This window comes from Chaetura pelagica, unplaced genomic scaffold (assembly GCF_000747805.2).
Source record: "Chaetura pelagica isolate M959 unplaced genomic scaffold, ChaPel_1.0 scaffold94, whole genome shotgun sequence".
NCBI lineage: Eukaryota > Metazoa > Chordata > Aves > Apodiformes > Apodidae > Chaetura > Chaetura pelagica.
In genome coordinates, this window is record NW_009952881.1 from 709,039 (window position 1) to 721,816 (window position 12,778).

General features: G+C 36.9%; 1 protein-coding gene across 1 annotated transcript in view; it reads left to right on the forward strand.

Moving 5' to 3' along the window:
* The window catches only part of USH1C (Usher syndrome 1C (autosomal recessive, severe)), a 41,616-nt gene that overhangs the window by 6,030 nt on the left and 22,808 nt on the right, over positions 1–12,778 (forward strand). Inside the window, exons 5-13 of the mRNA XM_009995407.1 lie at positions 5,084–5,192; positions 5,298–5,322; positions 5,751–5,808; positions 6,563–6,657; positions 7,369–7,453; positions 7,958–8,017; positions 8,299–8,355; positions 10,539–10,681; positions 11,283–11,348. Coding sequence (XP_009993709.1) covers positions 5,084–5,192; positions 5,298–5,322; positions 5,751–5,808; positions 6,563–6,657; positions 7,369–7,453; positions 7,958–8,017; positions 8,299–8,355; positions 10,539–10,681; positions 11,283–11,348 — 698 coding nt within the window. The remainder of the gene's footprint in view (positions 1–5,083; positions 5,193–5,297; positions 5,323–5,750; positions 5,809–6,562; positions 6,658–7,368; positions 7,454–7,957; positions 8,018–8,298; positions 8,356–10,538; positions 10,682–11,282; positions 11,349–12,778) is intronic.

Consider the following 12,778-nt stretch of genomic DNA (forward strand, 5'->3'; position numbering starts at 1 on the left):
CTGTGCTCAGTCCCAAAGACTTTTATCTCTTAATTTTTGTGATCCAGAAGCTTGGTATACAGTGATACACGTACAAAAGTAACAAAGTATGTGAAAAAAATTAATTACTTCAGTGCGTGGACACTTTTTTGGAGGAAGAGCAAGTGTCCTAAAGAGAAGCAGTTTGTTCACGAGTCATCATGTCTCCTGTATTTCAGCCTAGCCTAAGGTATTTCTCAAGCACTATCAGTTGTACATTGTGAGTCAATAGCAGTAATGTCATTAGGATGAGTGAAGAGTACTAGACTTTTTGTTTAATTTCTGAAGCTCAGCAAAGAGGAGTATTAAAAGTATCTATATGGGAAAAGCTTATCCCACATGGGAGGGAAAAATAAATATGCTCGTTGCATTTATAATTTTGTAAGTGTGTGCCCCTGGCGGAGATGATACAGTTCTAACAGTTATGACTCAGTGAATTATGGTATCCTTAGAGCAACAGTAGTTCTGATGGTGCAGAAGCTATAAGGAGACTCTCAAACAGCACTGCCATTTGAAGTGCTAAAACTGCAATCCTTCTGTGTGCTATGGCGTTACAGTTAATAACAATAGGTTTAGGCTGCCTTTTAAAAAGCTGGGTTTGTGCAAACCCTGGCTCCATGGGGCATTATAGCCCACATAATGTGGAAAACGGAGTAAAGGAAGGATCTTGAAGTAAATTAAAACCAAACAAAAAACTCTACCACCAAAAAAGTATATAGGACCAGCAGAAAAGTCTGTGTAGTGCACGACGCCAGCATTGCGTACTTGACGTTAAATAGTTACACACAAACTTCTGGTATTTTTGCAAGTAATCTAGAGGGAGGCCAGAGATGGGAATGGAGGAAAGTTTTTGAGTATTTTGCTCTGGAGGAACCTAACCTTCCTCTGAAAAGTAGAGGTCACTCACTTTACTACCATTTCCTAGAATAACCAGCAGAATCCTCAATACACTAAGGGTCGTTAAAGAGTTTGTAGAGGATATTTAGTCTTTATGCGTAGTGTCAAAAGTCTGACTTATCTCTGAGCTGCTTTGCTTCTTGGCAGTACGGTCATGTTGCCAGCATCCCGGTCCTAGCAATGTATCATTTACAGTGGCTTTCCTGAAGTGTAGAGGGCAATGTAACAGCTCTAGACTAAATGCTCGGATCTGAGGTGGGGAACTAGCTTAGAATTTAGCAGAGGAAAGAGCAGTGCAATGGCTTAGCTGCTAGGCTTGTGGGATGGTTGCATGGGTAGTCGGGTCTGTTTTTTAAAGCTTATAACAAATTTATCTTCTATAGCAAGAGCTGTCAGGGGTGGGACACTAAACTGCAGACCCCATGTACTTTTTCTTTGATTCTGCATTTTTACCACAGGTTGTATGTTAAAAAGTCTTCAGTGCTGGCCTGTTTACACTCTTATTAAAGATTATATTAAAAATATGACTGATGCAAATTACTACAGTCAAGCTTTTAGGAGTGCTGCAAATTGCACACAGGCCCTTGCCCTAGGTGACATTTTTGCATGTCCAGTAGGTGGAGCAGCAGACCCACGGATTAAGGACTGGAAAGCACACTCATGTTCCGTCTCTGCACCCGTGTTCTGTCGTGCAGGACGGTCACATTTGGTATTTACTTTGATTGCCTAGTCTTTTGGTGCTGTCTTGTGTCAGATAAAAATCTGTAGGTTCAGTGGAGAGGAAACTGCACCACATGACCTATGCTGGTACAGTGAATGTATTGTTAATGTTTTGTGTACTATTGCAGAGTATATGGCACTTCCCAGAAGAAGAAAAGCTTATGAAAGAAGTGAAAACAATAATAAGCTGTGTAATTTGTTATTTTCTTGGGATTTGTTTTTTTTTGAGATGAACACATCGTGGTAGTAAGACTCAATAAAACTTACTACATATGAAAAAAGGCAGAAGGTCATGATTTGCCAAATGTCCTGTCACCCAAGAGTAGACCTGGCACAATGTGTTAATGTGACAGTCTCTAGGCCATGTTGAGGAACTCTGACTTCTAGTTTCATCTCCCACCCTTCACATAAATGTGGTTATGCAAATTTAGGTTTTTGGTGCTGAGCTGTGTAATGGTAGTGGAGGAGTCTCCAGCTGTGCCCATTTCTTTCCCTAAAGCTTTCAGCAAGGTATAAGGAATCCAGTCCTCAGTGAACTAGACTGTGACTTTTTTTCAGACACAAATACTCCCATCAAACCTGTGTGATGGAGAAAACTGTGTGGATACATAGTATGATTTTGTCTGCATGGCCAGAGTAAATCACTTGCTCAGTCTGACCAAGACTGGTGGCATTACCTTCTATCCTTCCAGTGACAGTAAAGTTGGAAAGTTTATTTGGGGAAACTGGAAGTATCTGCCTCAAAAGGAAAAAAAATAAAATTAAACACATATATTTTTTTAAATACAGTTATTTTAGGTTGCAATTGTTTGTACAGTCTTAACAAACACATTAAATGTATTCCTGCTAAGTCTCTTGTGTCCTCTGAAAGATGAAAGAGTTAACTCTTCTCATGTTTTGCAGCAGGAGTTGAAAGTGTGTTCACAGCTGATCTGGTTACCAGGAGCTGGTGCACTAGCAGTCTCAAAAGCGAATAAATGAAAGGGAAAATCTTCACAGGTCACAACTAGTATAGGCAGAGTCTTTATGTTAACTAACTTTCACCAGAAGTGCTGTCTTGAACTTTTTAGTCAATAAAGATGTTTACTAAAACTGTGAAAATTATGCTCTTAATTTTTACAGTAAGAATTTTTTCCAAACCTAAAGTGAAAGGTTTGTTCTTGTGGAGATTACAGTACAGAGGTAGAAGAGGATATTGTTGATTAATTGTTGTTACAGCCATTTCCTGGTAATCATTTGTATATCCTACTATGCAGAAGATTATGCACTAGTTGTCACACAGCCACGTCATGTGGTTGACATTGGGTAGGAGTTTTTGGTCATGAAGCTCTGAACAGGGCCTGGCATTTTTAAGTGTACAACCTTAAATAAAGCAGGCAATGTGCCCATCACTGATTCTTTCTCAGTCTACCTAGCTAAGGGGATCATTAGGCAGATTCACAGAAACTTGGAAATTTCTAGTCTAGTTGTCAGATCGTATATCGCATTTGGATTTGTATTAGAGGAAGGGAAGTCTTTTGAAGTAAAAGCTTTCCAGTGATATACTGTCATCACCAAAGAAACACTAGTTCTATTAGTTCTTTTGTGTATTCTTAAAATAAGATTTGAAATGTTATAGAAGTGGATAAAAGCTTATGGCAGTGTGTCTGTACTACACTCATGAACACTGTCAGTTGTCACCCTGGGGTGCTGCTGTTTGATTGCTGATAAATGTTAGTGTGGTCCCTAGTGTGGCCTTTGGTCTAGGCCAGTGATCACTCTGTATCAATTCCTATGCAGTTCAGGTGATAACATGTGCCCGGGTGATTGCTAGAGAGCAGGTTACATGAAGCCACTGCACTTTGGAGGAATTGTCTTAAGTCCTAGAGAGTGGTCTTTGTGCTTAATTTATATACCAGGACATAAGTAGTTTCTGTGTAAATCTGGCCTGTTTTAGGATCAGTCCTTGAGTCTTGGAGATGAATGCACCACATAGGTTTGTTTCTACAGTCTTTTGCTTCCAGATACATTACTACTTTTTGGTGCAGTATAGTAATATAAAGATACTGCAGCATAGTTCAATCATTTTTTTTTATTGCTACTCTCGTTCATTCATGAGAGTTCTGTAATATGTTTTGTGTATTGTTCAGAACAATATTAAACTGTTTTGAGGCAGGTACGCCACACTAGCAGTGATGCTCATCTTTTACGCTGGTATACACTTAGTTATCTAGTTTGGGTTTGGTTTTTTTCTCTGGAATACCTGAGTTGTTTTGTTTGGAGGTTGTTTGTTTTTTTTCTATTAGGTAACTGGTGAAAAACTCCAGTTGCTCTTCAGTCTATTGTGTACCAGATTTGTGAGACAAAAGGCACATAAGTTTGGAAGATAATAAAAAATGGCCTGTATCTCTACGGAGACCCAGAGCGAATCCTTTAGGGTGGATAGAGTGCAAATTATCACTCCTTTAAGTCATCTTCATTTAAATTTGCCTGGAGGATAAACACTAGTTTTGTCTCTGCTATTCAGAATGTGTGTTCTTGGTCTGTTCTGTAGCTGACTGTGCTTCCTGTCAACCATAGAACTCAAATATATATATATAAATTCTATACACAAAGAAGCCTGAGTAAGCTTAGAAATAAGCAATTGACTTGCCTCCAACCTGGTGGGAACTTTCTTTAATGTTTCTCTGTCAAGTTTTCTCTTTTATTCATGTCATAGAAGAGGGGGAGTGCCTCAGCCTTGGGCCCACAGTAGGGTGGCATTGTCACCTTCTCAATTGTAGTATACAATGGGTTGCTGCTGTGAAACACTTGACTATCTGTGTCACAAGCAGCATGCAATTTTCTAACTAAAATAAACAATTCAGGAAGATTTAAGCCACTGCTACCCAGAATAAGAATTCATTATTTTAGTACACGACTATTGTAGTTAATCAGATGTTGCACAAAAAAAGGAGGTAAATTCCATTAAAGTAGTGCATTGCTCTGAGTCCAGAAATAAGCAGGATAATGAAATGAAGTTTAGTTTCCTATTGTTAGTTGTTATAGTTAATAAGGTATCTCAGAACATATGGTAAAAGCAAACTTAAACTGCTGAAGTATAAAGGAATAAAATATTTCCAGAATTACTGAATTGAAGTATGGACACTTGTATTTAAGGCAATCTGTGCAGTTCTAGTCTGATGTGTATAAACTGATTTTTATACTTTCCATTAGATATTATTTATAAAATTTTATATAGCCATCTTTACAATCTTATAAAATTATTTGGCTGAAAATCTGTCCTTTTGATGTTAAATATTAAGTTCAAATAAATACAGGTCAGTCTGATCTGGACATTACCTGAAATTCAAAAAGTATTCAGCACTTATTATCAAACTTTTACATCTAAATGATAGCCAGCTTGCATCATTGCTTATATTTTTTTTTTAACATTAATTTAAAATTTCTTTTTTCTCTCATTTTTGAGGTTGGAGATGAGATAGTTCGTATAAATGGATATTCCATTTCATCATGCACCCACGAAGAAGTCATAAACCTCATTCGTACAAAGAAAATAGTGTCCATAAAAGTAAGACGTAAGTAACATTAGAAAAGAATACCTGTATCACTAATGGTTGCTGCTAATAGATTGCTAGTGATCTGTAGAAAGTGTTACTTAACAGAGCATTTTTCTTTTTCAGATGTTGGCATGATACCCGTCAAAAGGTAATGGTACTGAAAACAGATTATTCATCTTCATATAGCCTCTTCAGTATCCAAAGAACCTGTGTCTTTATCTGTACATTTGAAAAATTTATGAATAAGCATCTTTGTAGCTTATTAAAATGTTATGTCCTTTGTGACAGACAGAAGTCTTGTTTGATGAGTCTGACACTTTAGGTCCTTTGCCTACTTAATTTAATCAGTTTCTATTTGCTTATTATTTGTGGAAATTACCTGGAAATTTCATTAGCAATGTACCTAGCTTAACGGAGAGCTCCACTACTTCTTTATGTATCTGACATTTGAGGACAGTTGTCAGTGGTTTCCAAAGGGACTTAGGCAAAAAAAGGAGGCCACATTTCAAAGTAGCTTCTTGAGCACATTCACATTTATTTTTGTCCCTATTATTTTAAATGAGTTTTTTCTTTCAGTTCAGCAGATGAACCCCTTAAATGGCAATATGTGGACCAGTTTGTGTCAGAATGTGGGGTAAGAGATCAGTATTTTATTAAGATATTTTCTGGGAAATCTAATGGTTCTGAAACACTTTCTTCTCTGACCTTATCACAGAAATATGTGTTTCTTGTTACAAGAATCCTGGAAGAAACATCTTTTGTGGTATGAAATTATTCTGGAATTATTAGATAAGGAAAGGACAGGATATAAATGAATTATCTTTTCCTTTTTAATTGGCACTTTATTTGTCTTGAGCTTATTAGCTTATCAGGATATAGTTCTACTGTATAAATCTTCAATGGATCATTTGGCCTATCTTAGCTCTGTTAGTGGAGGAATGACAGGTATGAATGCAAGTGACTTCTGTGGGTTGCAGCAATGAAAAGAGAGACCACAATTACCATTCTTTTGCTTTCAGGAAGAAGGACTTAGTTAAACAGTGAGCACTCTCATGCATTTTTCTAACTCTTTTGTCTGGGAACATCTGAATCATTATTTTGCCATATCACTTTCCTCTAATTTTACTTCACCTTTTTCTGAAGACAAAGTTTGACTATTTAAGTAATCCTCTCTAAATAGAGAGAAAAGTTCAGTCTTTTACTTCAGCCATGTAGCTTCACCAGAATGGCTGTGTTTCACATTCATCTCCAGCAGGACCTTGGAAGAATCTTATCTTGATGTTGGCAGGGTTTGGTCCTGGCTTCAGGAAGTTTTATAGAAGTCCTGATAAGACTTCAACACAGGGTAACATCTGTAGCATTCTTTAATTCCCCTACAGGAAGGAAAGGGCAGTGTTGCTGGTCTTGCTTCTTCTGGAGGGAGGGACAATAAAGAGAAGAAAGTCTTCATTAGTTTGATTGGTACAAAAGGCATGGGATGCAGGTGAGTACATGTTTCTTATTTAATGTCACTGGTTTGTTAAGTGAGACATCCAAGGCAGTTATTTCCGTCCTTCATTGGTATCAGATAAATGGAGACCCACACTAGATTAGGAATGCAAAATGGAACACCAAGATATCTGTGGCACACATTGTATAGTATTGAAAAAAGTAGAAATCCCTAAATTACAAGTTCTGACTTAAAACAAAACAAAAAAATATTGTAAATTTACAAATAAGAGCAGGCTGAAAGTGACATGCTACAAGTTGTCATGGAATTTAGTCCTTGAAATGCTTTTCCTTTTAAAAATACTTTTAAATGCTGCTCTGTGAGGTAGCAAGTTTCAGCACTGTTCAGTGTCAGGTTCACTTCTTGAAGTTAGACTGTTCTCTGTGACCCTTTCTAGTGCTGATAAGCCATTACACAGCTTTATCCAATTCCTTAAAAGTAATGTTGGGTTTGAAGGATTTTTAGAAATATGAACAGATGCTTCTCAGACTCCTGTCCTTGCACCTAGTTATGAAGATTTTGGGATGAAATGGGTATTGGTGGATTTCTTATAAATTTAGGAATATATATTTGAAGTTATCAAGATCGAACTGCACAAAATATTTTCTAAATCATAGGAGAAAACAACTTAGACTTCTTACTGTATTATATGGTATTTAGCTATAAATATTATCCTTTAAATGTTTGGGTTTTATGTTGCACCAGTATTTCCAGTGGTCCAACGCAAAAACCAGGCATTTTTATCAGCAATGTTAAGCCGGGTTCTCTTTCAGCAGAGGTGGGCTTAGAGGTGAGTATGCCATCTCCCAAGGTATGTACCACCAGGAAGTACTGTTTGGTATTTACTACTTCAAGTGTTCTGTGTCACAAAATCCTCCGCTGACTTAACAGATGGTTAGGTGTGTTATTTTTCCATGGGAAGGAAATACTGTGTGGTTACATTTCAAATGAAGCAACTTTCCTAAATTTTAAGAACATGGGGATCAGACCAGCAGTCCATTGAGCTTAATGAGTCTCAAAACAGTGGCAGTAGGAAATGCTAATATGGGAGGATGTGCAGGTCTGACCAGTTTCTGCTCTGTTTCACTTGTACTCTGCCAGTACCTATGGTTATCAAGACTGTTAAAGCATAGAATATTTCAGCATAGAATCCTAGGGATTGGAAGGGACCTCGAAAGATCATCTAGTCCAACCCCCCTGCCAGAACAGGGTCAAAGGTTGTATCTTTCTTTGTTTTCATGTAATAGATGTACTAACATAGCTTCTCTGCTAAAGTTTGTGTTGAATCTTTTAGGTTGGTGATCAGATTGTTGAGGTAAACGGAGTGGACTTTTCTAATGTGGATCATAAAGAGGTAAGATCAACGTTTCCTAATTCCCTGAATACATAGTTGTCAGCTTAGTAAGAATCAGTCTGATTTTCTTGGCTGCAAAAAATATGTTTTGATATTGGGCTACTTAACCAAAGAGGTTGTATATTGAATATGGGAATTTGAAGATGCAAATGCCTACTGTCTTGTTTAGTTCAGGTAGGTCTTCTGGAAATTCCATCCTTGACACCGGTATTTTTCATATTATATATACAGGCTCTTTATCACTTAATTCAGACTAATTTTTGTTTTGTTTTATTTTGCAGGCTGTCAGAGTGCTCAAAAGTAGTCGTACTTTGACTATCTCTGTGGTAGCAGGTGCTGTAAGTAGAACATTTATAAGTGAGTAGAACATTTGTGAGAATTAATATGGGGGCAAAATAACTGGTAAAAATAGATAAGTAGTAAAGCTGTGTTTCTTTATAATGTCTGTGTCACTGAATTCTGTCAAACCAGGGCATTTCTTTGCTAACTATCCTCAGTATTCTCAAATTAAAAGTTTCATGACTGTGGACCAATATAAAACCATTCCCACAACAAGGAATGGAAATTAACTTTGTCATAATGGTTTCTCATGTTTGAGAGTTTCTGTTCTAAGAGATAGCTGTTTCTGCTGAAACATGAAAGGTTAATTGGATTGAAGTAAATTCATTTTTCCTCATGAGTATCTGATGGGCTAGTCTTATTCCAAATTAATTTAATGTGTAACTGTTTTATCTCTTTAGTGTATTAACCCATTGAAAATTGTTCAGTTTTCCATTTTCACTGTTAAGTACAACAGAACCACACATTTGGGCCAGCTGAAATTAATTAAATCTTCCCGCTGACTTCAGTGTGGCTTTCAATAAATGTTTTAATGTTTTTACTGCTTTAATCCTTCTTATAGTAAGATGAATAGTTATATACAAGAGGATACTCAAGTTACATAGACTAATCAAATATGGTATTTTCTAATTGTATTGCAACTGAATTAACTGTTGTTGCTGACTTTAGTAGTTGGATGCCTCTTTTGAGATATTTAGCATATCATAACTTTGATGCTAAAAGTGGAGAGTAGCTCTTTAGAATGAAGTGGTCAAGTCTTTCAGAGTCTTTCAGAAAACATTCCTTAGAAAAAGTCGTGTCAGGAAATGGCAGATGTGCTAGTAGGTAAATATGGAAAGCAAGATTTATTAAATCTTCTAAGCTACTTCCTGAGGGCTTATTTATACATGTAGCTATCTTAAGGAATTAATGGTTTAATTGAACTACTCTTACAGTAATAAAACATGCAGTTGCCCAAAGGCATCATAGAGATTGTTCAAACAAATAGAATCATAGAATGCCAGGTTGGAAGGGACTTCAAGGATCATCTGGTCCAACCTCTCTAGGTTGGTTCAGCACCCTGTCAAGCTGAGACTTAGAACCGTCCAGTGTGGGGGAATCTACCACTTCCCTTGGGAGACTATTCCAATGTTTGACTGTCCTCATGGTGAAAAATTTACCACTTGTGTCCGATCAGAATCTTCCCAAATGCTTCAGACTAGTTGATTAAGCTCCAGGTGCTTAACATCCTAAGGACTTAGTTTCAACTCCTAGATATGTTACCAATTGTTAGAAAAGATGAGACCTACTCCAGCATGTACCACTGGGGTGGCATTCTTAAAATGGTGAATTTTTGCTATGGAAATCTTCTGCTCTACCCTACTTCACCTTCCATGTCTTTGCCTTTCTTCAATACAAATCTTTGTACTGAAGAAGAGGTTGCAGAAAGAAACAGCTTCTCCACTTCTGTTTTTTGGTCAGCAAAGACTGCTGCAAAGACATTCTTCACTGCCCGTTTTTCTTCAAGCTGTCCACTTTTAGCTTTACAGATGTGGAAAAATTGACCTTCCTAAATAGCAGGAGTTTTTAATTTCAGCGATGAAAATTAGATAAACTATATCAAAATGTTTCACATACCACCATGGAGATATCTTTCTTGAACAGAAAATAGTGCTTGTGTCTTAACTATAAAGCAAATGAAACAGAAGCAAAAATAACTAAAATGCACCAGCTATATATCCTGTTGGCAATGTATGTTCCCTGAATGATGGTACACAGCAGCTGGGCACAAGAGCATTAAGATGCAGTAAATGTGTAGTTGTCTTCCACACATGTCTTACACATGGTCAGTGTGCTGTTCTTTAGCATGGCACTGCTCAGCTAGATTTCAAGAAAGTACAATGTGGGTTTTTTCTGGGCAACACACTGAGCATGTCTTTGGCATGACCCCTAAACTGTTGTTGCTGACTTTAGTAGTTGCATGCCTCTTTTGAGATATTTAGCATATCATAACTTTGATGCTAAAAGTGGAGAGTAGCTCTTTAGAATGAAGTGGTCAAATCTTTCAGAAAACATTCCTTAGAAAAAGTCATGTCAGGAAATGGCAGATGTGCTAGTAGGTAATTGGGTTTTAATTATTTCCTAGAAGAACAACATTAATGAGATACTTTCACAACTGATTTGGGTGACTGTGTGATTGCAGGGAAAGGAGCTGTTCATGACTGAAGAAGAAAGGCAGAGGGAAGCACGTCTCCGTGAGCAAGAACGTCAGGAGTTAATGCATCAGAAGCGACTTGCGCTGGAGACAAACAAAATCATCAAAGAGCAGCAAGAGAAAGAGAGATTGTAAGAACTCTGTGTAGGACAATCTGAAAAGTTTAGCTTGGGTTTGTAAAGGGCATGGAAGACAATAACAACTGTGAGAAGATTCTCAGATTAACTTAATTTTGCTGTTACAGAGCCTCAATTCATAAATCCTTTTCCTTTGGTGCTCTGGATATTCTGGGCTTTCAGAACTGGTGTCTTTCGAACACATCTGGCATAGAAGGGCCACTTTGTTCCTTGACTGTCATACCCCTGTGATTCAGTGATATACTAGTTATTTTCCTGATGCCATTCCCTCATTCTTTATTTTTAGCAAGATGGTTACAAATTTTATTATTTTACAATCATATGTTATAGAACTGTCTCAGGAGATACAGTGACTTACAGAGTTAAATAGATAATATGCTGTTATTGTCTAGATGGTCACGAATGTCAGGGTTCTTATGAAAGTATATTAAACCCTTAGTATCTTAAAGATTACTTTTTAAAAGGAGCATTTTTCTCTGATGCATATGTATTTACTGTCTATAAATTTTACTAAGTATATGCTGACATACTTGGTGCGAGTTCTTACTCAGAAAATATTATTTTTATCATTGTGTCCTAATTCCTCTTATTGTAGAAGAAAACTGGAGATTTCCCAGAAGACTGCAGAGGAAGATGAAAGATATCGCAGAGAAATAGAGCAGTAAGTAAAAACCTACATAGGCAATATGCTGCCTGAAAAAGAGTCCTTAGATCTGGCTGAAAACTTTCTGGATCTTCTTTTGTACAAACAAAAAGTTGTATGTATTTCCCTTTAACTTAATATAGGGTCCAATGCTTATGAGTAAATACACTACAGTGACAGAATAGGTAACTGATCTGAAAATCAGTACCTAGAAAACATGAGGGTTATAGTGATAAAAAATTAAACGTGAAATTGAGGTTGGGTGCTTATTTTTAAAATGTTAAAAATATATAGATAAAATTCAAGTTCTGTGTCTCAGAACTTGCTTGTTCTATAGTCACTGAACCACTACATTTAATTCTAATAGGAAAAAAAACCCAAATTAATACTGCAAGGGCAGGGATCAGGAAAGAAATAAAAAAGGACAGAAGAGTTTGAAAACATGGGTATACTCTGGGCTTTACAACATACCCACTTAACTTACATTAACAAAAAAACAACAAAGCCAACACAAACTAGGAAGTTTGTTCACAATCTATCAGAGTGTACACAATGTAGAATTTACCCTTTTCAGTCTATCAGGCACTTTTGAAAACAAAAGCTATGTAGATTTAGACTAAAATGAGGACTATGTAATACTAATTATCTTGAATAGAAATTTTAGTCCTAAATTTTAAGTAGGCTTTTGCTTTTCTAAGGACAGCATTAATGAAATTAAAACTGTGGCACTGAAAGCAGGGAGTTCTATAACCTACTTTATCCAGGAAATCTGATTTTTTTATTATAAAGGTCTATTCTGGTTTTAAAAATCTGTAATTCTAGGAATGGGACACATTGGAAGATTGTATCATAATAGGGACAGTACTAGAAATGTAACTTAAGCATTGTTTTATGTTTGCAACTTTAACAGTACAACAGCTTGTTATCACAGTAAATAGTTTTACTTCTAAATGAGTCTGGGAAATTCTGTAATAGTGTGAAATGGCACAGTTTGCAGCCATTTTTATGCAGTCTTTTAGAACTAAGATTGACCCCAAGCATTCATCTGCCAATAACCATTGGCAGACAAACAGTTTCACTAGAATGTAATGCTTTCCTGTATTAATAGGTTGTGAAGATGACCCTTTGCTCCATTTTTAAAATCCTTTCTACAGCAATTCCTTGTATAAAGTCATAGAATCATCAAACGGTTTGGGTTCAAAGGGACTTTAAAGATCATCTAGTTCCAACCTGCCTGCGTAGACAGGGACACCTCCCTCTAGATCAGATTGCTCAAAGCCCCATCCAATCTGCCTTTGAACACTTCCAGGGAGGGACAACCACAACTTCCCTGGGCAACCTGTGCCAGTGTCAAGGGTGCCTTGCACTAAATAATTTCTTTCTAATATCTAAACTTAATCTCCCCTCTTACAGTTTAAAGCCGTTCCCTCTCATCCTATTGCTACCTA